The sequence below is a fragment of the Pristiophorus japonicus genome, chromosome 3 (assembly GCF_044704955.1).
Source record: "Pristiophorus japonicus isolate sPriJap1 chromosome 3, sPriJap1.hap1, whole genome shotgun sequence".
In the NCBI taxonomy this organism is placed as follows: Eukaryota; Metazoa; Chordata; class Chondrichthyes; family Pristiophoridae; genus Pristiophorus; species Pristiophorus japonicus.
The window spans coordinates 257,040,958-257,066,638 of NC_091979.1; the positions used below are offsets into that span (position 1 = coordinate 257,040,958).

Consider the following 25,681-nt stretch of genomic DNA (forward strand, 5'->3'; position numbering starts at 1 on the left):
TTCAGTTCAGCTGCTGGGCATGAGAATGTCCTGACTGCCAAGATGTGTTGGATCTGAGCTTGACAGATCGGAAAAGCCGGTTTTCAGTGCATGCGCATTGTGCGCTGAAACCCGGCTTTTGCGATGCCTTCCCGGTCCGTACACACTCAGTACGGACCCAGGCAGGCCGGGATTTCCAGGCCAACGTGTTCCCATTACAGAAACTTGCACCTGATCAACTGTAAAGTTTGATTATAATCTAGTGAACAGTATCCATGTTACTAGAGTTTAGAAGATTAAGAGGTGATCTCATTGAAACATACAAAATTCTTACAGGGCTTGACAGGGTAGATGCAGGGAGGATGTTTCCCCTGACTGGGGAGTCTAGAACTAGGGGTCATTGTCTCAGAATAAGGGGTCGGCCATTTAGGACTGAGATGAGGAGAAATCTCTTCAATCTTTGGAATTCTCTACCCCAGAGGGCTGTGCAGGCTCAGTCGTTGAGTATATTCAAGACAGAGATTGATAGATTTTTGGATATTAAAGGAATCAAGGGATATGGGTATCAGGCAGGAAAGTGGAGTTAAGGTAGAAGATCAGCCATGATCTTATTGAGTGGCGGAGCAAGCTCAAGAGGCCGAATGGCCTACTCCTGCTCCTAATTCTTATGTTCTTACTTGTCGGATAAGCACTAGGCCAATGGCACAATAGAAGATCTGCATTATAGCAAATGCAAAATACTGCGGATGCTGGAAATCTGAAATGAAAACCAAAAATGCTGGAAATACTCAGCAGCACCTGTGGAGAATGAAACAGTGTTAACGTTTCAGGTCGATGACCTTTTGTCAGAACTGGAAAAGGTTAGACTATAGCAGGTTTAAAGCAAGTGTAGACGCAGGGAAAGGGAGAAGGGGAAGAAAGAACAAAAGGTAAGGTCTGTGATAGAGTGGGAGGCAGGAGAGATTAAGAGATAAAATGGACGATTGTGCAAGGCAAAAGGAGATGGTAATGGATGCTGCATTATAGCATTATTCAAAATCAAGACAAGTAAGAATTTACAGGTCCCAAATAAATCTGTTATAACTGTAAATAATTTAAAAAGTAATAAAGTAAAGTAAAATAAGTTGATCTGATTGAATCGCTTTCACATTGAAAGCTACAGTGAGTTCCATAGTAGGGTTGCATTGATAATACGGATCAAACACATATTCCCAATTGATTCTTTTTTGGAAAGCAAATATAAACTCCCCTCCAAAAGAAGGTTTCAATTTTAGTAATATAAGTTAACATCTCTTGACATGCTTAATTTTAAGAATATAAGTTAACACCCTGACTTGGAAATATATCACTGTTTCTTCATCGTTGCTGAGTCAAAGTCCTGGAACACCCTCCCGAGCAGCACCGTCAGAGTACCTTAACCTCACGGACCGCAGTGGTTCATGATGGCGGCTCACCGCCACCTTCTTGAGGGCAATTAGGGATAAGCATTAAATGCTGGCCTTGCCAGAGAAGCCCACATCCCATGAACGAATAACAGAAATAACCTATTAAGGGTATAATGCATATATTTGTCTCTATTATTGGCTCCTGGGCCACTAGATAGCAATCAGGAACAGGAATCCTGGCTGATGTTTCCAGTAATGCTGACTCTTGCGAATGAATCGCAAGCCACGCAATTTTTAATGAAACTGTAACCCAACTCGCGATCTCGCGATTTAACAGCGAAGTCTCGCATTTTCCTTTGTTGGGGATTGACGCAATGTCATTGGGCGGGAGTTCAGCAGCACTTGAACTGCAATTGGCCAGTGCGTGGCAACGCCACTCAGCATTGGCCACGGAGATTGGAACACTCCCCGGAAGCACGCGCAGAGAGATTGGAACCATCTGTAACAGCTCTCTTCGCTGTTATCCTCAGTGATTTGTAGCGAGCAGCTCCCCTCTATCAGATTGGTGCGAATTTATGTGTGGTGGGCGGTCCGGAGGGCAGGCAAGATGGCAGCACTCGGGGTGTGAAGTTGCTGCCGGAGGAAAGCGGCAGATTCGGGGCTGATGAGAGCCAGGGCCCGGGTTCTATCAGGGAGCTGGTGGCTGCTGTGTTACCCAATTACCAGTGCCTTTCGTTAAATTCACGCTCAGGCCATTTCACTCGGCGTCCTGAGATTCTTAGCCGATTCTAAGCTCTGCAGAGTTGCTGAATATGATAATTCAAATGATGCAAAAGTATTAACCTGGGGCCCATCAACTGAATCGCAAACAGTCTCTGGAGGGCGGAACGCCCAGGGCTGTTAGTCCTGGTAGTGCTTTCGCCATCGACCTGATTCGAGGTGTAAATAGCTTGCCCCGGTATTCGCATTCTCTTTCCTTTGGAGTTGTGTGTGCCTCAATTTCAGGTTACTTTCATAAACTATAAACTCAATATAGAAAAACTGACAGCAAAAAAAATACATTTTGTACTAGAATGTGAAAATCATAATGGAGAAGATGCTTTTTTATAACTAACAGCACTAGGGAAACCAGTGACTTAGCAAGGCAAATATTATGTTGCTGTTATAGTGAGTATTAATTATAAAGTGTGTTGCAGAGATCCCAGAATGTTCATATTCTGCTGTCTTCAGAATGGTGGGCTGCTTTCCCATAGCACTTTAATTCAAATCATGCAAATGAAAGAGCATGGAGTGTGCTTCAACGGTTGAAAAACATTATCAGGAGTGAGATGTTGCGAGTGGGAACTGGCACTCATTCAGAGATGAAAGGAGACACTATGAACTTCGGGAATGCAAATCAAAAATGGTAGAAATACATAACTATAATAACTGGGAGCTCACTGAGTTGGACTATTTCAGGAACTCCTTGACGGCTTTGTCGAACATATGCTGCAGCTCCGGAACACATGGTCTGAAGCACTCAGGAAATACTGAACATGCGCAGCAGGTCAGTGAGCATCTAAAATGGTATTACTTTGTTCCGTCATGATGTATCGCCGCGGCTCATGTTTTGTGGCAGAGGAGCAGAGAGAGATCGTGACGGAGGTTCGGCGAATGTTTGTGGCGGAGGAGCAGTGAGAGAGTGTGGCGGAGGAGTGATGAGAGATCGTAGCAGAGGTGCAGTGAATGTTTGTGGCAGAGGAGCAGCGGGAGATCGTGGCGGAGGTGCGGCAAATGAGAGTACGGGGCCCAGAAGAGCCGAGGGCCCAGGGGCAGCACGCGCCAGCCCACACTGCAATATGGGAATACACTAGGTCTGTGCAGCAGAGCAGGTCTCCAGTTGTCCTGATTAACCCTTGCCACTGGATAAAGGCCGAGCTCTGTCAAGCCCGTGAGGTGGCTAGTGTGCAATGGCCACCACATGTTAAAAAAATCCACCGACAGGCATCTTCCACCCTCTCAATTGGGGTTCAGGACTGGAATATCGGGTCCTTCATTGAAACATCTGTGAACACATCCCTTTTGGTGTGGAAGCAAGTCATCCTCTCACATTCTTCTAAATTCCAGTGAATATAAGCCTAGTCTTTCCTCATATGTCAGTCCTGCCAGCCCGGGAATCAGTCTGGTGAACCTTCGCTGCACTCCCTCAAAAGCAAGAATGTCCTTCCTCAGATTAGGAGACCAAAACTGTACGCAATATACAAGGTGTGGCCTCACCAAGGCCCTATACAACTGCAGTAAAACCTCCCTGCTCCGATACTCAAATCTTCTCGCTACGAAGGCCAACATGCCATTTGCCTTCTTCACCACCTGCTGCACCTGCATGCCAACTTTCAATGACTGATGTACCATGACACCCAGGTCTCGTTGCACCTCCCCTTTTCCTAATCTGTCACCATTCAGATAATATTCTGCCTTCCTGTTTTTGCCACCAAAGTGGATAACCTCACATTTATCTACATTATACTGCATCAGCCATGCATTTGACCGTTCATAGAAACATAGAAACATAGAAAATAGGTGCAGGAGTAGGCCATTCGGCCCTTCAAGCCTGCACCACCATTCAATGAGTTCATGGCTGAACATGCAACCTCAGTACCCCATTCCTGCTTTCTCGCCATACCCCTTGATCCCCCTAGTAGTAAGGACCATATCTAACTCCTTTTTGAATATATTTAGTGAATTGGCTTAAAAACTTTCTGTGGTAGAGAATTCCACAGGTTCACCACTCTCTGGGTGAAGAAGTTTCTCCTCATCTCAGTCCTAAATGGCTTACCCCTTATCCTTAGACTGTGATTCACCTAACCTGTCCAAGTCACCCTGCAGCCTCTTAGCATCCTCCTCACAGCTCACACTGCAACTCAGCTTAGTGTCATCTGCAAACTTGGAGATATTACATTCAATTCCTTCGTCTAAATCATTAATGTATATTGTAAATAGCTAGGGTCCCAGCACTGAACCTTGCAGTACCCCACTAGTCACTACCTGCCATTCTGAAAAGGACCTGTTGATTCCTACTCTTTGCTTCCTGTCTGCCAACCAGTTCTCTATCCATGTCAATACATTACCCCCAATACCATGTACTTTAATTTTGCACACTAATCTCTTGTGTGGGACCTTGTCAAAAGCCTTTTGAAAGTCCAAATACACCACATCCACTGGTTCTCACTTGTCCACTCTACTATTTACATCCTCAAAAAAGTCTAGAAGATTTGTCAAGCATGATTTCCCTTTCATAAATCCATGCTGTCTTGGACCGATCCTATCACTGCTTTCCAAATGCGCTGCTATTACATCTTTAATAGTTGATTCCAACATTTTCCTCACTACAGATGTCAGGCTAACTGGTCTATAATTCCCAGTTTTCTCTCTCCTTCCTTTTTTAAAAAGTAGGATTACATTGGTTACCCTCCAATCCATAAGAACTGATCCAGAGTCTATAGAATGTTGGAAAATGACCATCAATGCATCCACTATTTCTAGGGCCACTTCCTTAAGTACTCTGGGATGCAGACACTCATCAGGCCCTGGGGATTTATCGGCCCTCAATCCCATCAATTTCTCTAACACAATTTCCTGATTAATAAGGATTTCCTTCAGTTCCTCCTTCTCGCTAGACCCTCAGTCCCTGAGTGTTTCCGGAAGGTTATTTGTGTCTTCCTTTGTGAAGACAGAACCAAAGTATTTGTTCAATTGGTCTGCCATTTCTTTGTCCCCCATTATAAATTCACCTGCTTCTGGCTGCAAGGGATCTACATTTGTCTTCACTAATCTTTTTCTCTTCACATATCTATAGAAGCTTTTGCAGTCAGTTTTTATGTTCCCTGCAAGCTTACTCTCATATTCTATTTTCCCCCTCCTAATTAAACCCTTTGTCCTCCTCTGTTGAATTCTAAATTTCTCCCAGTCCTCAGGTTTGCTGCTTTTTCTGGCCAATTTATATGCCACTTCCTTGGATTTAACACAATCCCTAATTTCCCTTGTTAGCCACGGTTGAGCCACCTTCCCCGTTTTATTTTTTATGCCAGATAGGGATGTACAATTGTTGAAGTTCATCCATGTGATCTTTAAATGTCTGCCATTGCCTATCCACCGTCAACCCTTTGAGTATCATTTGCCAGTCTATCCTAGCCAATTCACGTCTCATACCATCGAAGTTACCTTTCTTGAAGTTCAGGACCCTAGTCTCTGAATTGACTGTTTCACTCTCCATCTTAATGAAGAATTCTACCATATTATGGTCACTCTTCCCCAAGGGACCTCGAACAACAAGATTGCTAATTAATCCTCTCTCATTACACAATACCCAGTCTAGGATGGCCAGCTCTCTAGTTGGTTCCGTGACATATTGGTCTAGAAAACCATCCCTTGTACACTCCAGGAAATCCTCCTCCACCGTATTGCTACCAGTTTGGTTAGCCCAATCTATATGTAGATTAAAGTCACCATGATAAATGTACCTTTATTGCACGCATCCCTAATTTCCTGTTTGATGCCATCCCAACCTCACTACTCCTGTTTGGTGGTCTGTACACAACTCCCACGAGCGTTTTCTGCCCTTTGGTGTTCTGCAGCTCTACCCATACAGATTCCACATCATCCAAGCTAATGTCCTTCCTTATTATTGCATTAATCTCCTCTTTAACCAGTAACTCTACCCCTCCTCCTTTTCCTTTCTGTTTATCCTTCCTGAATATTGAATACCCCTGGATGTTGAGTTCCCAGCCTTGGTCACCTTGGAGCCATGTCTCCGTAATCTCAATGACATCATATCCGTTAACAGCTATCTGTGCAGTTAATTCATCCACCTTATTACGAATGCTCCTCGCATTGAGACACAGAGCCTTCAGGCTTGTTTTTTTTTAACACTCTGTGTCCTTTTAGAATTATGTTGTAACGTGGCCCTTTTTGATTTTTGTCCTTGATTTCTCTGCCCTCCACTTTTCGTTATCTCCTTTCTACCTTTTGCTTCTGCCCCCATTTTACTTCCCTCTGTCTCCCTGCATAGATTCCCATTCCCCTGCTCTATTAGATTAAACCCTTCCCAACAGCACTTGCAAACACTTTGCCTAGGACATCAGTTCCGGTCCTGCCCAGATGCAGACCGTCCAGTTTGTACTGGTCCCACCTCCCCCAGAACCAGTTCCAATTTCGCAGGAATTTGAATCCCTCCCTCTTGCACCATTCCTCAAGCCATGTATTCATCTTAACTATCCTGCTATTTCTACTCTGACTAGCATGTGGCACTGGTAGCAATCCTGAGATTGCTACCTTTGAGGTCCCACTTTTTAATTTAACTCCTCGCTCCCTAAATTCAGCTTGTAGGACTTCATTCCATTTTTTAACCTATATCATCAGTACCCTTATGCACCACGACAACTGGCTGTTCACCCTCCCCCTCCAGAATGCCCTTCAGCCACTCTGAGACATCCTTGACCCTTGCACCAGGGAGGCAACATACCATCCTGGAGTCTCAATTGCAGCTGCAGAAATGCCTATCTATTCCCCTTCCAATAGAATCCCCTACCACTATAGCTCTCCCACTCTTTTTCCTACCCTCCTGTGCAGCAGAGCCACCCATGGTGCCATGAACTTGGCTGCTGCTGCCTTTCCCTGATGAGCCATCTCCCCCATCTCAAAGTGGTATATCTGTTTTGAAGAGAGTTGACCGCAGGGGACCCGTGCACTCCCTTCCTACTCCTGCTCTGCCTGTTGGTCACCCATTCCCTATCTGCCTTTGTAACCTTTACCTGCAGTGTGACCAACTCATAAACATATAAAATTCTAACAGGATTGGACAGGTTAGATGCAGGAAGAATGTCCCCGATGTTGGTGAAGTCCAGGACCAGGGATCACATTCTAAGGATATGGGGTAAGCCATTTAGAACCAAGATGAGGAGAAAGTTCTTCACCCAGAGAATTGTGAACCTGTGGAATTCTCTACCACAGAAAGTTGTTGAGGCCAGTTCGTTAGATATATTCAAAAGGGAGTTCAATGTGGCCCTTACGGCTAAAGGGATCAAGGGGTATGGAGAGAAAGCAGGAATGGGGCACTGAAGTTGCATGATCAGCCATGATCATATTGAATGGTGGTGCAGACCCGAATGGCCTACTCCTGCACCTATTTTCTATGTTTCTATGTTTCTATCCTCATTCGAGGGACCGCCTATGATGATGATGATGACTTTGTTCATTGAAGACTGCGCAGGCAGCTGCTGGTGCTGTGATGGGAATGGCAGACAGTGAGTTGCAGAGCAGAACTGTGGCTGTCACTCCAGGGACAGGCCTGTGTACCGAGCCCACAGCGCCCTGAGCCCAAATATCACCCACCGTCAGATCCCACATCAATATCATTAGCTCTGTCACATGCCCCGCTGAGTCTTTGAAAAACCGAGCATTACAAAGTCTTAATTTTTGTTTAGAATACAATAATTTACTGCTTACCTGAGGCAGAAAAATCACCCGCCCAAAACTCAAGAGGGGTCCCCAAACATAGCAATGTGATGATAACAGGTAGGAATTTTTAAATGTTTGTTTTAATAAAGCATTTTCAGATGCAGTAATATAGTTTTTGTGAAGAGCTGTGCTCTATTCGAGATTAAATAAAGGCATTAATGAGGTTTATTAACCAACTGTCAATATTGGTTTATATTAAAAAAAAAGCAACTCATGATTTCTTACCAAATCTCAGGATTTTTAAGAGTTTGTCTCGTGATTTATGAGATGGTGGGGTTGGCATTACTATGCTTCCATTCCATAGACTGAAGACACCGTGGCCAAATGTAGCACCCTCACTGCAGTTCCAGCTGAGGTTTGGTAACTGAGCTCTCAGAATTTGGGATGTTTCTGTCCAGATAATTCAGTACCGCCCCATGTGGTGTATTTACCCATTGGGCCAGCATATCATTTTTCAAATCGAATACTTAAGACAGATTCATGGAATCATAGAATAGTACAGCACAGAAGGAGACCATTCAGCCCATCGAGTCTGTGACAGCTCTTTCAAAGAGAAATCCAGTTAGTCCCATTCACCCGCTCTTTCCCCTTATCCCGGCAATGTTTTCTCCTTCAAGTATTTATCCAATTCCCTTTTGAAGGCTACTGTTGAATATTTTTCCACCACCCTATCAGGCAGTGATTCCAAATCCTAACCACATCCTAACCCTAACTGCTGTCAACTGTGGCTTAGTGGGTAACATTCTCACCTTTGAGTCAATACGTTGTGGGTTCAAGTCACACTCCATAGACTTGAAGCACAAAAATCTAGGCTGACACTCCACTGCAGCACCAAGAGAATGCTGCACTGTTGGACGTGCAATCTTTCGGATGAGATGTTAAACTGAGGGCCCGTCTGCTCTCTCAGGTGGACATAAAAGATCCTATGGCACTATTTTGAAGTAGAGCAGGGGAGTTATCCCTAATGCCCCGGGCAACATTTATCGCTCAATCATCATCACTAAAACAGATTATCAGGTCATTGCCATATTGCTGTTTGTGGGAGCTTGCTCTGCGTAAATTGGCTGCTGCGTTTTCCTATATAACAGTGACTACACTCCAGAAAGTACTTCATTGGCTTTGAGACATCCAGTGGTCGTGAAAGGTGCTATAGAAATTCAAGTCTTTCATTCTCGTTGTGTAAAAGTTTTTGAAAATATAAATTGAAGCACCCAGACATTTATTAAACAAAATGAACTTGGTCAGTTCCCCTTTCCTCTGGTTAACTTCCAAACATTCTCCAATGTCCCTTTTTTTTTGTTCCAACCTGTAACTCAGTTGGGGTGTAGTTACTGGGGAGTCGCAGCTGCAGCCCGTACCGCGGCGGAGATAGACCGTATTCACAAGTGGCCATCTTGGAAAGCTGCAGCGCTGGGCATTGTGGGCTTGGCCATTGTTGCAGTCCTAAGACTCTGAGCAGGTCGGTGCTGGTTACTGATCAACGCAATCTGTTTACCAGCTGGATTTTTTTTTGAAGATTATAACCTATTCCAGCATCGACCCGAAAGGCAGAATCCCCCAAAATAGGGAAGGCTCAAAAAGCAAACTTGGTATCTTTCTATTATAAGCTGATTAAAAGAAGGACTTGCATTTATATAGCGCCTTTCACGGCGACCAGACGTCTCAAAGCGCTTTATAGCCAATGAAGTTCCTTTTGGAGTGCAGTCACTGTTGTAATTTAGGGAAGATTAAAGAAAATAAGCCTATATTACAACTGTGACTACACTTCAAAACGTACTTCATTGGATGTAAAACGCTTTGGGACGTCCGGTGGTCGCAAAAGGCGCTATATAAATGCAAGTATTTCATTCTTTCAAAGGTAAATAGAGAGCCCTGATAAAGATTGCAGCTGGCGGGTTAAGAGACCCCACTCAAAATCTGCTGTATTTCTTGATTATATCACAAACAGGCGCGGTTTGCGCGGCTCGATTTCTCCCTCTCTCTTTATGACGAAGGCTTCTTGCGAAAGTGGGGCTGGCGGCCGAGCGCCGCTTTCCGAGCTGGGAAAGCCGGGGAACCGGGCTTCAGGAGTTGCGGCGGTGACGGCGCAACGGCAGAGCGCAGAGCGGCCGCTGGGGGGTTGCTGAGCCGCGGGCGAACGTTTTGCTGCGGCTGATGCGGGGCTGCGTTGCGCAGGCACGCTGTCCCTGGGAGGAGGGAGGAGAGAGGGAGAGGGCAGGCAGGCAGTGAGCGGCGTCTCTTTCATTGTGCTGCCGGGGACCGGTCATGTGAACATGGAGCCGTGAGTGTAGCAGCTTGGCAGGAAGAGAACATGCAAAGCTGAAAGAATCAAATAAAAGCCAAACAGGGAGGGGGAAGTGGCGATGATTTATTTAATGCTGCTGTCTGCTCTGGCTGGGGCTCTGTGCGTGGTGCTGCTGCAGATTTTCTTGCTGTATCGGAACAAACCCGAGCCGGTGGCCCGGCATGTGCAGTACGTCAAGCCGGCGGTCGAGCCGTCGCTCCGGGATTATTTCAGCGGCAGCAAGGAGGCGCCGGCTTCCCCGGATTCGAGTTGCTCGGTGGCCGGCGGCAGCAGCAACAAGCCGGAGAGCTGCCACTTCCTCAACGCCATTTTTCTGTTTCTCTTTCGCGAGCTCCGCGACACCTCCGCCGTCCGCCACTGGCTGACTAAGAAGATCAAAGTGGAGTTCGAGGAGCTGCTGCAGACGCGCACGGCCGGCCGGCTGCTGGAGGGGCTGAGCCTCCGCGACATCTCGCTGGGCAACGCGCTGCCCGTCTTCCGGAGCGCCAGGCTGCTGCAGCAGCCACTCTACCCCGGCCTCGGCCAGGAGGATGAGGGCGGCGCGGTGCCCGAGGAGCTCAACTTCGAGGTGGACCTGGAGTACAACGGCGGCTTCCACCTCGCCATCGACGTCGACCTGGTCTTCGGCAAGTCGGCCTACCTCTTCGTCAAGATGCGGCGGGTGGCCGGCCGCCTGCGGCTGCAGTTCACCCGTCGCCCCTTCACCCACTGGTCGTTCGCCTTCATGGACGACCCCCTCATCGACTTCGAGGTGAGGTCGCAGTTCGAGGGCCGGCCCATGCCCCAGCTCACCTCCATCATCGTCAACCAGCTCAAGCGGGTCATCAAGCGCAAGCACACGCTGCCCAACTACAAAATCAGGTACAGCCAGTGGCTGCTGTGTGTGTGTGTGTGTGTGTGTGAGGCTATTCTAGCTGCAACTTTCAGCATTAGCCACACTATCATTAATGTAGCCACACTGCATCGTGCTGCATGCGGGTTAGTCATCTCTTGGCACAGTGCTAAGTTACAGATGGCATTCACCTCCCCCCCCCCCCCCCCCCCCCCAAAGCCAGTGTGTTGTGCGATATTGAGTATGAATGGAGCAAACTGCATCTCCATTTAAAAAGCAGCAGGCAGCCTTTTCCCACTGATGTGCAGTGTGGCTGATGACCATCCCTTATAGTGATGTCATTGTTTTGCTGTGTGACTTGTAAATTATTGGAAATATGATTAACTGCGCTTCCCATGATATCGCTATTAGCTAGTCTGTCCACGCAGTTCACCATAGCCAGATGAAGAAGGCCCTTCAAACCATTTGATCTAAGCCTTCCAGAAGCCCTCCAATTACAGCATCTAGTTGTTTATTCAATGACCCCAGGTATGACCTCAGCCATCCTTCCTGGCATCCTATTCCAGCTGTCTATTGCAAAGAATTACTTCCCAATGTTTGTACTGAATTTGCTCTTCACAACCCTGAAACTGTGTTCTATCATCTTGTCTGACCGTATGGTTTTAGCTTTACTTTTTTCTATCGATTTGGATAGGCTAGGTTTGTTTCCTTTGGAACAGAGACCTGATTGAGGTGTATAAAATTATGAGGGGCCTGGATAGAGTAGATAGGAAGGACATATTTCTCTTAGCAGCAGGGTCAACAAACAGGGGGGTTAGATTTAAAGTAATTGGTAGGAGGTTTAGAGGGGATTTGAGGGGAAATATATTCACCCAGAGGGTGGTGGGAGTCTGGAACTCACTGCCTGAAAGGGTGGCAGAGGCAGAAACCCTCACCACATTTTAAAAAGTGCTTGGATGTGCACTTGAAGTGCTGTAACCTACAGGGCTACAGATCAAGAGCTGGAAAGTGGGATTAAGCTCGATAGCTCTTGGTCGACTGGCGCGGACACAATGAACCGAAACGGCCTCCTTCCGTGCTGTAACTTTCTATGATTATATGATTTTATCTCACTGTCTAAGCTGCCTCTCTGAGACATCTTTTCAAGGCTAAAGAGCCCTAATTCATCGAGTAATTTCTCGCAGCTCCACCGATTCACACCAAGGATCGGGGCATTCGTCTTCTCTTTAGTGGCTCCAAAATGGGAACGGGCCCCTCATGTAACGGAGACCAGAAATGTATACAGAAATGCAGGTGCAGCCTGACCAGGGCATGTTACAGATTCAGCATGACCTCAGGAGGGTTTGAGCTCAACTGCTCTACGCAATACAATCTCGCCTAACATTTGCTTTGTTTATTGCCACCCACAGTGTTTTGGTGTTTAGACAGAGTGAATGATAAGATAACTAAAGCCCTCTATCTAGTCTTTCTCCCCACCCCTATACCAGCTCCCTCAACAACCCCAGTCTGTCTCAGTGTTTAGACAGAGTGAATGATAAAATAACCTACCTAGTCCCCCACCCAGCTTGCCTCACTCCTGGGGTACATGGACCGATTTAAACTTCCAAGATGCAGCATTTTGAGTTAGCTAGTATCGTAAAATTGATTCCAAAGCAAATGTTAGGCGAGACTGTATTGCTTAAAGCAATTGAGCTCAAGTCCTCTTCAGATCATGCTGAATCTGTAACATGCCCTGGTCAAGCTGCACCTGCATTGTTGTATGCAGTTCTGGCCTTCATTACATGAGGGGTCCATTCCCATTCTGGAGTCACTCCAATAAAGAGAAGAGGATTTAGGCCGATCTTTGGTGTGAAGCGGCGAACTGCGAGAAACTACTCGATAAATTAGGGCTCTTTCGCCTTGAAAATGATGTCTGAAAGGGTGAGCTTAGACAGTGAGAAATAGAAATATGTAAAGCTAAAACCATACTGTCAGACAAGATGATAGAACACAGTTTCAGGGTTGTGAAGGGCAAATTCAGTACAGACATTGTGAAGTAACTCTTTACAATAGATAGCTAGAATAGGATGCCAGGAAGGGTGGTGGAGGTCAGACCTGGGGTCATTGAATAAATAACTAGTAATTGAGGGCCTCTGGAAGGCTTTGATCAAATGGTTTGAAATGCCTTCTTCATCTGAACCTATATTGTAATCTTGATACTTCATTCTAACAAGTTAAACTTTCCCTGTGGAGCAAGAAAATGTTGTGTTTTCATAGATGGTATTCTGATATTGTTTAAAATCAATTACCTACGGAGACTGAATGGTGCAGTGGGTCAGATACGAGGACTTAGGTTCAGATGAAGCCCAGACTGAAGCTGTAAGGTTCCCACAAGAGATGTGTTTGGCCAGACTTAAAATAGCACAAAACTACAATTTGACAGTAATCCATAATTTATTACATTTGCTATATGTGCCATGCACTCTTAATTTGGGCATCACCTTTCTGTGACACAATCACACCTGCAGTTGCACACTTCTATTACTAGAGAGAGTTTCAGAAGCTGTAGATTCCCATACTTGGACCTGTGGCATCACTAATGCACCCCGAGGGAAATTCACCTTGGCCTGACTTGCAGTGGGCAAAGCCACTGCTTCTCTCTAATCTCTCTAAATTGGAAATCTCACTCAAAGGCCACAGGATGTTGGGTGTGTGAAATGAAAACATGTCACACTGGTGCAGTAGAGGGTGCTATTCACAAGTTATAACTGAGGTTCATTAGCACACTCGTGGGAGTAGTAAAGTACTGGTAGTGCTTGATGCTGATACTAGGTGCTCAGAATATAAAATGTTTCTTTTCCCAGAAAATGTAAACACTTGGCAGGGGAGGGGATTGGTCTTGGGCAGAAGTGCAAAATGGAAAGTTGCAAATCAGCGTCCCATTTTTTTACTCCGCCCAACTTTCTTTCCAAAGAAAATCGGGCAGAGTGTAAAATGAGTTGGCGATTCGCTATTGCCCATTACTGCTCAAGACCAATTCCACCCTCTCGAAATTCAAAATAGTTGTATTGAACTTTTAACTTTTTAGCTTTTGATCCCTGCTACCTTTTTTTCCGAATTGCGCAGCTCGCAACGTGTTTTCTTTCAAATCTATTCCTCCAGTGAGAATGGATTGAATTTGCTTAGTTCATTTATAGTAAATCAAGAATCTTAATCCTGGAGTCACTTCAATTTTTTTCCTACTGCTTCTCTTGTAAGTATGATGATCAAAACTGGGTACATTGTTACGTGTGTGGCCTCACCAGTGCTTTACTGAGTGTCCACTTAGTCCCCTTGGACATTTATCTTATAGTTTTTCATAAATACCCAGAGTTCTACTTGCTCTGGCAACTGCTCTTGTATAATGTGCCAATATGTTTTGTTTATTCAGCTATCATTCTTCTTCTGATCCACCTAATGTAACAATATGCCCTTCATTTTGTGCTTTTCTTTCGTTTTCAGTACCAGTGTTAGTTACCTTGCTTCCCAATGCTAAACACCATTTGCCAAAATACTTAGTTTCTAGATATTCAAGTTTAGTCCCTCCCTTAATATTGTGCTTTCGAACTCAACTTAATATCACCTTCACATTTAGTAATTCTACTTACAATAACTTCATCAAGACCATTAAGCAATATTGGGGTCCCAGCATGAGTCTTTGGGTACACAACTGGTCACCGTGTTCCAAATAAGGCCATTATTGTTGTTAATCTTGGGAGTTACTTGCTGTTATGCAGCCAATTTACTACTTCCTCATTTAGTCCTGAATTCTATCTAGCCATATGTCTCTTTTGAGATGCTTCCTGAAAATCAAGATACTGCATCACTTATATCATCGTCTCTGCAACTCTGTTACAGTTTTACAGCATTTTAGTGAATTTGTTGTGCATGATCTGCTGTTCATAAGTACAGATATCTTGCTGTGTCTTATGTCAAGTTTGGGCTGTAAGCACATTCTCCATAGTCTGGACCCTGGAGAAAATGTGATCAAATCGAAAATAAAATCAACAATTTAAATAACTAAGAGGCATGTAGGGATATTTTTAGCAACCCAAAAAGGCAGTTCAGTTTTGGTTGAGTGACCTCTCCTGCTTTTCCACTCTGGAGCGGGATGCTTTCCATAAGCTGGAGTTCAAACATTGTTCTCGCTCTCTCTCAAATACATATAAAAAGCTTACACTGTAATTTCTCCTGATGCACTGTTTTTAAAATTAATTAAATTGCAACACGCTTACAACAGTACTCTAATTTCCATTTTCTCTCTTGGGGGTGAGGTACAGATATCATCCTGGGTATGACATGCCTCTTACGTATAATGGCACTGCCATGGAACCAGGCATTGGGGGGGGGGCGGTGGGCGGGGGGGGGGGGGGGGGGGGGGGGTGGAAGCACAGCTGCAATTTCCTGAAGCTCCTGATGTTAAAAATAGCTGAATGTATCAGGGGTGTTTTTCTGCTTCGCTTTCCTTATTTCCTCCAGAAATAGGAAGTTCATGTATTGTTTGAATTGATTAAAATTTATCTCATTTCATGATTCAATGATGCAGAATTACAATATTAACAATTCTGCAGTGGGGAAGAAATCCTGCCCTGTTTCTTTAAAATATACACACAGTTGGGAATGACAAGATCGGAGTAATTGTTTGCTTGGCATGGAAAGGATGCTGGCTGGTTTGACATGCTTCATCTAATCATGAATCCAAGCTGTTTCATTATTGAACCATAACTAATTAATCAACTTGGCTCATAGGCCAAGGAAAATATTAGTCCAATTTACATTTTACCGACATTCTCTTAGATTGAAACCTTTTCGAGTGAACCCATTCTAGACGGTTCACATCTAGAAGGAACAGTGGTTGATGCAAGTAATAACATACATACTTAAAGATTATTGTACACTGCTTGTAACTGAGAACAAGTATAAATAATAAATGAGTGCAAGATTGAAAAGACTAAGCTAGTTGGCTGTTCATCTGTAACATTTCAAACTTGATGTTTGAATAGTTAGCATTCTTGATCTGTTTATTTTACAGTTGGCTCCCTCCAATATATGAAACGTGAACTACGCAGTTTGCAAGTGGATATTCCATTTGAAAATCATTCCGTTTTTCAAATGGGAGAGGAGAAATGAGTTCTGTAATTTTTAAATGTTACCAGTTTTATGTTGTGTGGTCTCTGGAGTCCAGCTTTGATATCTGGCAGAAAAAGGTGTATTTCTTTTCTTCCGTTATTACAACAGTGACTACACTCCAAAAATACTTAATTGGCTGAAAAGCACGGTGGTCGTGAAAGGTGCTATATAAAGCCAAGTCTTTCTTTTCTTTCATTAATATTGAATCAGATATAGTGCATCTCTGGGCACTCAATTGCTGCCTCACACCACTCTCCCAACTCCACAAATCAAATGACTGGCCCAAACTTTGTCCTCACCTGATGTTGAACAATGTAACCTTTATGCCCAAATATTGGCTTTATTGTTGATGCACATAAAAAGGGCAACACAATTTATTAAAAAAAAATGTTTGGGCTCAATCTTCCTTCATCTGTGCTCAGCTAGAGATTGAAGTGATCCCCTATAGATGCTTATTTGAAAGTTGCTGGCAACTCTGCTTGTATCTTGAACTGTAAAAACATCTAAACACTTTCCCTCAATTTAAAAATAAATAGGGTGGTGATTGAGTAGGATTTTTAGGTTTTCGGTATGTTACTTTTATTTTGCTTTCTAATGGTTCCTGCTTTATGGTAATGCCCAGAGCAATGGGCGAAAATCTCTTCTTGGTTGCCTGTAAGCAAACTCAGACCGGTTTCTGGTGAGTGTGGGCCCAACCCCATTACACAAAACTGCCCCAAAATGTGGATGCAGCGCTGAGACCATAAAAATGAGGGCATGGAAATGACAAGTTGGTGAGGTTGGGGTTAAGACAGATTGTTGGGGCATAGTGGAGGGAGCTTTACTCTCCAGCTCACTGTGCTAGGCTGACTTTGGGACTGCTTGATGCAGATGCTGAGTGCCTTAAATGGCAGTGTTCAATTCTTCATGCTTGCATCATCTTGATTAACACGAACATTCGCAGGAAAAAAGAAGAAAAAGGGCATCTTGAAGAGCATATGTGAGACTACAATTAATTATTCAAAATAAAATAAGAAAAGCCATCAATTGTGAGCCAGAGGAACTTCAAATTATTCTGTAGAACACATTCCAGCAAGACAGCTTACTTCCAAATGTTTTCACTCCTTTTCTTTATGATTAGTAAAAAAGATTTTATGATTATTCAGCTGGTAACATTTAAAAATTAAAGAACTAATTTCTTCTCTCCTATCAAACTGGCTACTTAATGAGACAGGGTTGCAATATTAGAAATCTGTTCCATTACATCTGTTTGACTCAAAACATAGCAATATTTCAGCTATAGTTGAGTACTGATCTTCACTGTGTTACCAACTCATTAATTACATTTGACTGTCAATAGACCTTAATGTATACATTATTAGTTCAAGACAATAGCTTTTTGAAAATAATAATTTTTAATAATGTCCATATATTACATATTGTGGGTTGGTCCTTTAGGGTTAATCTTAATTTGAATTGAATTTAGTAAAATACATTTTCTCTAAAATATGGATTTTCATGTGATCTGTTTTTGCAGAATATTAATCTAGTAAATTGCTTCCTTGCTTCCAGCTCATGTCACTGGTTTGTTTGTACCAAGCGTGGGCTTTGTCCACTGTCGGTCCCAGATAGGCTACTCGTTATGGACCGAGAAACCTTCTGAACTCTTGACCCTGGAGCAGGCAGGTGTACCCCAAGCTCTGGATTTTGTTTGTCTAACCCTAGATCCAGGAGCCATTTTTAGGTGACAGGAAAAGTGGGGTCACTGGTAGGTAAATAACAGCGGCAAAGAAGTAGCATTATATTGATACATAATAAGTACAACCATAGCTGCATTCTTGCAATAATAATATACAGGCTACTTAATGAGACAATAAATACATTAAAATTACATAATACATCATTATGTAAGTTCACAGATCATCGCAGCATTGATATATTATTAATTGACCAGCCACAGCAAGAGCAGGTTAGAGGCTGGGTATTCTGCAGTGAGTGACTGACCTACTGACTCCCCAAAGCCTTTCCACCACCTACAAGGCACAAGTCAGGAGTGTAATAGAATACTCTCCACTTGCCTGGATGAGTGCAGCTCCAAGAACACTCGAAGCTCGACACCATCCAGCACAAAGCAGCCCGTTTGATCGGCACTCCATCCACCACTTTAAACATTCACACACTCCACCACTGACACAGCATCCATCCATCATCATCATAGGCAGTCCCTCGGAATCGAGGAAGACTTGCTTCCACTCTTAACATGAGTTCTTAGGTGGCTGAACAGTCCAATATGAGAGCCACAGACTCTGTCACAGGTGGGACAGATAGTCATTGAGGGAAGGGGTGGGTGGGACAGGTTTGACGCACGCTCTTTCCGCTGCCTTGATTTCTGCATGCTTTCGGCAGTCAGACTCGAAGTGCTCAGCGCCCTCCCGGATGCACTTCCTTCACTTAGGCCGGTCTTTGGCCAGGGACCCCCAGGTATCAGTGGGGATATCGCACTTTATCAGGGAGGCTTTGAGGGTGTCCTTATAACGCTTCCGCTGCCCACCTTTGGCTCGTTTGCCCTGAAAGAGTTCCGAATAGAGCATTTGCTTTGGGATGGCTGCAGTGTGTACCATCTACAAGATGCACTGCTAACTAACAGAAAACAGAGAGTCGGGATAAATGGTTCATTCTTTGGTTGGCAACCAGTAACTCGTGGGGTGCCGCAGGAATCAGTGCTGGGACCCCAACTATTTACAATCTATATTAACGACTTGGAAGAAGGAACTGAGTGTAACGTAGCCAAGTTTGCTGATGAAACAAAGATGGGAGGAAAAGCAATGTGTGAGAAGGACACACACAAATCTGCAAAAGGATATAGACAGGCTAAGTGAGTGAGCAAAAATTTGGCAGATGGTGTATAATGTTGGAAAATGTGAGATCATGCACTTTGGCAGAAAAAAAATCAAGGAGCAAGTTATTATTTAAATGGAGAAAGATTGCAAAGTGCTGCAGTACAGCGGGACCTGGGGGTACTTGTGCATGAAACACAAAAGGATAGAATGTAGGTACAGCAAGTGTTCAGGAAGGCCAATGGAATCTTGCAAAGAGGATGGAGTATAAAAGCAGGGAACTCTTGCTACAGCTACATAAGGTATTGGTGAGGCCACACCTGGAATACTGCGTGCAGTTTTGGCTTCCATATTTACGAAAGGATATACTTGCTTTGGAGGCAGTTCAGAGAAGGCTCACTAGATTGATTCCGGGGATGAGAGGGTTGACTTGTGAGGAAAGATTGAGTAGGTTGGGCCTCTACTCATTGGAATTCAGAAGAATGAGAAGTGATCTTATCGAAACCTATAAGATTATGAGGGAGCTCGACAAGGTGGATGGAGAGAGGATGTTTCCACTGATGGGGGAGACTAGAACTAGGGGACATGATCTTAGAATAAGGGGGCGCCCATTTAAAACTGAGATGAGAAATTTCTTCTCTGAGGGTTGTGAATCTGTGGAATTCGCTGTCTCAGAGAACTGTGGAAACTGGGACATGGAATAAATTTAAGACAGAAATAAACAGTTTCTTAAACGATAAGTGGATAAGGGTTTATGGGGAGCAGGTGGGGAAATGGAGCTGAGTCCATGATCAGATCAGCCATGATCTTATTGAATGGCGGAGCAGGCTCGAGGAGCCATATGGCCTACTCCTGTTCCTGTGTTCTTATGTTCTAACTCGCCAAGGCTTCTTCGACAGCATCTCCTAAAAATGTGATCTTCAAAACCTAGAAGGACAAGGGCAGCAGGGGCATGGGAACACCACCACCTCCAAGTTCCCATCCAAGTCGCACACCATCCTGACTTGGAATTATATTGCCGTTCCTTCATTGTTGCTGGGTCATAAACCTGGAACTCCCTCCCTAACATAACCTGTGGGAGTACCTTAACCACACGGACTGCACTGGTTCAAGGAGGTGGCTCACCACCACCTTCTCGAGGGCAATTAGGGATGGGCAATAAATGCTGGCCTTGCCAGTGCTACCCACATCACATGAATGAATACATTAAAAAAAGACAAAGCTGCACGCAACAATAATAAATAGAACACAGCAACAACAATATTATTAATTACTACAGACAGAAATTCATTGCCAGGTACTGGCCCCTGTTCCATCATGGACCGTATTTTCTTTCAGCTTCTGGCCATCCAGCCCAGCATCGTCTATTCACTCCAAGCCCAGGCCTGGGCCCTCACACCACCATACAAATAGAGTCTGGCCTATGGAAGATGAGCGTAAAAGGAGAGCATGCAAAATATGTGGAAAGAGAGGCAGATGCACCGAGAGAAAGAAAAGCACAAATTCAATAGGCGGACTGAGGAGCAGACATAACCAGAGACAGGGAAAGTATGGGAAACATACAGAACATGGAAGAGGAAAGACTTCCAGAAAAGGAGTGAGTGAGTGAGTTGGAGATAAACAGATGTACAGAACAATAAGACCACCTGAGAGAGACACAGCATAAAAGGAGGAGATGGAAAGAGTAAAAGACAAAGACGGAGAGCGTCAAAGAATTAGAATGGGAAGTAAGCAGACAGTCATTTACAGGGGGTGAGGAAGAGAATTTAGTTGAAAAATGTCTTCCAGGGAAACTGATGAAAATAGAAAGTATTTAAAATTTGAGCAATGCTGCCAGTCGACAGGACTGTTTTTACAGGCTGTAATTGTTGTGCAAAATACTTCACAGCGGATCATATGAAATTTGTCAATGATTTTTAGTGGTTTACATTGACTTTAGGTAGAGCTGTATTTTTTTTAACTGAGTTACTTTCCTCCACTGGGTGCTTAAGTTCCATGGAGTTGGGAGTATTTGGTGTATTTCATAGAAGTGTTGTACAATCTGTGCCGTATAGTTTCATTCAGTAAATTTAAGTTCCAGTCCCCTAAATATCACAAAGCTACAAAAGCTTGGATGTAGGAGGGAATACACGAGTACTAAATCTATGATCTTGGTTATTAGAGACATTGATGAGTTTGACAGAGATTCACAGAATTTGCACAACAAATGTGAACGATGCAAAGCCCTAATGGTGACAGATGGGATAGCTGTTTTTTGTGAGATGTGACTAACTCTATATTAGTGAAAGCATTTTCCCTTTAGGTGAATAGTATACCATAATGCCACCCTGTGTGTGGAACTGGAAAGCATAGAATGTATTTCAAAAGTTCAGAAGGCTGGGTAACTTACTTATGTCTTTGCTGCTCATACTAGTGGAGTTGTCTTCACTTACAGAATACATCTGTGTCCCATTTTTCTCCCGGGATACTCAATGCATTGAGGGAAGTTATCCCCAGTGCCCTGGCCAATAGTTAGCCCTCAATCAGCGGCACTAAAACTGATTATCTGATCTTTATCACATTGCTGTTTGTGGGAGCTTGCTGTGTGCAAAATGACTGCTGAGTTTCCTACAGCAGTGACTAAACTTCAAAAGTACTTCATTGGTTGTAAAGGGCTTTGGGCGTCCGGTGGTCATGAAAGGCAATAAATAAAAACAAGTCTTTTTATTTTTTTCATTAATATCCTCAAGTAAAATGTTGGCATTTTATAAAAGTACGAACTTTAGGTGTTTTTGCTGCTGATTATTACAAGAGATTGAGTACTGCTCTATGACTAAAGGAAGCTTCTGCTCCCCTCTCTCTCCAGGAGTGAGGACTACCATCATTAAAATGTCCTGAGCCAAAGTCGATTGGATTAAGCAATGAGCCATGTAGCTAAATTGAAATGACTCAATAGAAAGATAGTGCAATACAAATCTAGGTTGAACCACTGCATGAATTGTAATAGTAACTACTCATTAGTTCTGACAAGCGGCTGAACCCTTATTTCTTAGTTACGAAACACTTGACCTAAATTCTCCATATCCTATATGTTCTATTTTGGGTAAAGTGATCAGAAGAATGTGATTCTTCCCACCAGGGGATTATCATAGATAGCTGTTGGAGCGGGCAGGGATGAGCAAAGTGTAGTTCTAAACATGTTGTCCTATGCTTAGACTTAGATTGGAAAAAATAATTCTCTGCGATCACTTTTTGTAAAGTTTTTGGCAGCACATGACCTGACCAGCCTTGTTTTCTTTTTGGGTTAGTGGTTGTGATAGATGCTGACATTGAGCTGCAATGAACCTTTTGTACTACAGAACCATGTCATGGAGAAGCTGTTCTGTAATATGATGCCCTACTCGTGTTGTGGAATCCATCACGTGTATACTTCAGGTTTATTTTATCAGTAACTGGGGAGGGTCAGTACGGGTCAGTGATGTGAAAATATATTACTGCCTTTCATGCAGCTATGGATAGTAGTGTCATGTGGCACTGATCCCTGTTTACATCTGGCGGCATTGGTATCACAGCTTCCAGAGGAATAGCTGGGCAACCACCTCTTTGTGGTGACAACAGTACGACCTTATTTGCATTACAGTGCTGCTGCAAAGCTCACGGCTGCTCTCCGAGGCTATGCTGTAATATTTGGGGAAGGGAGGAGTCACTACAATCCATTATTAGTAAATTGTGCTTTACAAAATCAGGAATATGACTGCCAAAAAGCTTTCTTACATTGCTGAAATAAAAATATAAAATAAAATGACTAGAAGAATGAGTAATGTGAATGCAAATATGATGGAATCTGCACTTTAAAGGAAATGTTGGTGGGGGAGGACGGGGACAATATAAAGGGTATGTTTAAAGCACAACAGCTCATTTTAAATCATGAATATTGGCAACATCATTCGGTGAACTTGTGCCCCAATTTATGAGGGAGCTGTCCCGAGGGTCTCATCCTGGCTGTTTCATTTGAGCACGGAAATTCATATTGGTCTCACTTTTTTCCAACAACATGAAACCACTTTCTTTCCCCTGACAACATTGGCGCTCACTACTTGTGTAGAAATAAGAAGGATAATAATAGGACAGTCAATTCATTATAGTATTTTATATTTCAAAAGGAATACTCGTAGTGGAGCTCCACATCAATAACTTACATTTATATAGCGCCTTTAACATAATAAAAGGATCCAAGGCGCTTCATGGGAATGTTATCCGAGCTACATAAGGAGATATTAGGACAGATGACAAAAGCTTGGTTACAAAGATAGGGAGGGATGAGCCCATGGAGGGATTTGAACACATGGGTGAGGATTTTAAAATTGTTGCTGGGCCGGGAGCCAACGTAGGTCAGCAAGCTCGGGGGTGGTGGGAGAATGGGACTTGGTGGGAGTTAGCACACGGGCAGCAGAGGTTTGGATGAGCTCGTTTATGGAGGGTGGAAGATGGGACACCAGCCAGGAGAGCATTGAAATAGTCGGGTCTGAAGGTAACAAAGGAATGGATTTCAGCAGCAGATGAGCTGAGCTGAGTGGAGTGGAGATGGATGCTATTGCGGGGGAGGAAATAAGTGGTTTTGGTGATGGAGAGGGTACGGGGGTTGGTAGCTTAGCTTACGGTCAATTAGGATGTCGAGGTTACAACCAGTCTGATTCAGTCTGTGGCCAGGGAGGGGGATGTAATCGCTGGCTAAGAAATGGAGTTTGTGGCAGGGGCCAAAGACAATGGTCTTCCCAATATTTAAGTGGAGGAAATTTCTGCTCATTCAATAATAGAAGTCGGATAAGCAGTGTGACAAATTGGGGCATTGAGGGGTCAAGAGAGGTGGTGGTGAGGTAGAGCTCGGTATTGTTGGCGTACATGTGAAATCTGATAATGGGTTTTTGGATGATGTTGCCGAGGGGCAGCACGTAGATTAGAAATAGGCCAAGGGTGGATCCTTGGAGGACTCCAGAGGTAATGGTGAGGGAGCGGGAAGAGAAGCCATTGCAGGAGATGCTCTGGCTTTGACTTCATAGATAAGAATGGAACCTGGCGAGTGCAGTCCCACTCTGCTGGACAGTGGAGAGGCTTTGGAGGAGGCTGAAGTGGTCAACCGTGTCAAAGCCTCCAGATGGGTTGAGTAGGATAAAGAGGGATAGTACAACACAGTAACATAGGATATTATTTGATAAGGGACATTTCAGTGCTGCTGTAAACCTGATTGGAGAGGTCCAAGCATGGAGTTGTGAGGAAAATGGGCACGGATTGGGGTGGCGACAGCACTTTTAAGGACATTGGAGAGGAAAGGGCAGTTCGAGATGGGGTGGTGGTTTGTAAGGACAAAAGGGACAAGGGTGGTTTTTTTTGAGGAGGAAGTTGATAACAGCGGGTTTGAAAGAGAAGGGGACATAACCAGAAGAGAGGGAACCGTTTACAGTGTCAGCTAGCATGGGGGCCAGAAAGGGAAGTTTCGTGGTCAGCAGTTTAAAAAAAAGACTTGCATTTATATAGCGCCTTTCATAACCACCTGACATCTCAAAGTGCTTTACAGCCAATTAAGTACTTTTGGAGTGTAGTCACTGTTGTAATGTGGGAAACGCGACCGCTAACTTGCGCACAGCAAGCTCCCACAAACAGCAATGTGCTAATGGCCAGATAAACTGTTTTTGTTATGTTAATTTGAGATAAATATTGGCCAGGATACTGGAGATAACTCCCCTGCTCTTCTTCGAAATAGTGCCAGGAGATTTTTTACGTCCACCTGAGTGAGGAAGCAGGTTTAGCGTGTCATTCCAAAAGACGGCACCTCTGACAGTGCAGCACTCACTCAGCACTGCACTGAAGTGTTAGCCTAGATTTATGTACTCCAGTTTAGTTGGGAAGAGGGTGGGGGAGGGCGTGTGATGGGTCTCAGACAAGATAAGCTTGGAGAGGGCATGAGTGAGAGATAGGAGAGAAACTAGGAGATAAAGATGCGTATTCATGGCTAGGACACGATTAGAGGGCTAGAATTTTGCCACCCTAACGTGCGTTTTAACGTGTTTTTTTTTCACGATAAAATTAAGTTTTCGTCCTAAAAATAAACTGCTTAAAATTCCACAAACTTTAAGGATGGTGTTGTCAAAATATCACCATTTTCAGTAACGCCATACCAAAAAAAAATACCACGTTAAGTTTGGCAGTTTGGCACCGCCGTACTCGCTTTGCAAAACACGAAAAACCTTGTGTTGTAGCTTCAAGAGTGCCGGTAAGTAAGAAGACCTACAAAAAAGGCAAGTTGAATTTGTTAAAAATTTTTCAGCGATTCTGTTAATGCTTTTGTGAATGTTTTCTCAATTTTTATTTTTGTATTTAAAAAAAATTTTCCCCTGTATTTTTTTGCAATATCCGCTTCACGGTAAAGTTAGAGAGGGCAGCGTTTACCACCACGATTCCTCCAGCAACTCCGTTTTTTAACGGCGGGGGTATTTTTTGGCCAATCTTACCCCGTTAAAAAAAAATGCCGACGTTGTTATTTTTTTCACAAAAATGGCGCTATTTGTCAAATAACGACAGTTTGGTGAAATTCTAGCCCGTCTCTTTAACTTACAAGTGATGTGATATTTATTGGTGGTCCTGCTTTTTGCATTTTGGCTTGATTATCTCAGAGTCCGGATACAGTTAGATTTCTTGAAGTTAATTGTTGCTCTTTGTCTACTTCAGGAGACTCTATGACTAT

General features: G+C 43.9%; 1 protein-coding gene and 1 pseudogene across 1 annotated transcript in view; both read left to right on the forward strand.

Moving 5' to 3' along the window:
- The first annotated feature begins 10,071 nt into the window (after window positions 1–10,071).
- Window positions 10,072–25,681, forward strand: part of pdzd8 (PDZ domain containing 8) — a 283,902-nt gene continuing 268,292 nt past the window's right edge. Inside the window, exon 1 of the mRNA XM_070874970.1 lies at window positions 10,072–11,025. Within this exon, the coding sequence (XP_070731071.1) occupies window positions 10,223–11,025 (803 nt within the window). The 5' untranslated portion in view covers window positions 10,072–10,222. The remainder of the gene's footprint in view (window positions 11,026–25,681) is intronic.
- Window positions 23,267–25,681, forward strand: part of LOC139260424 (uncharacterized) — an 80,724-nt pseudogene continuing 78,309 nt past the window's right edge.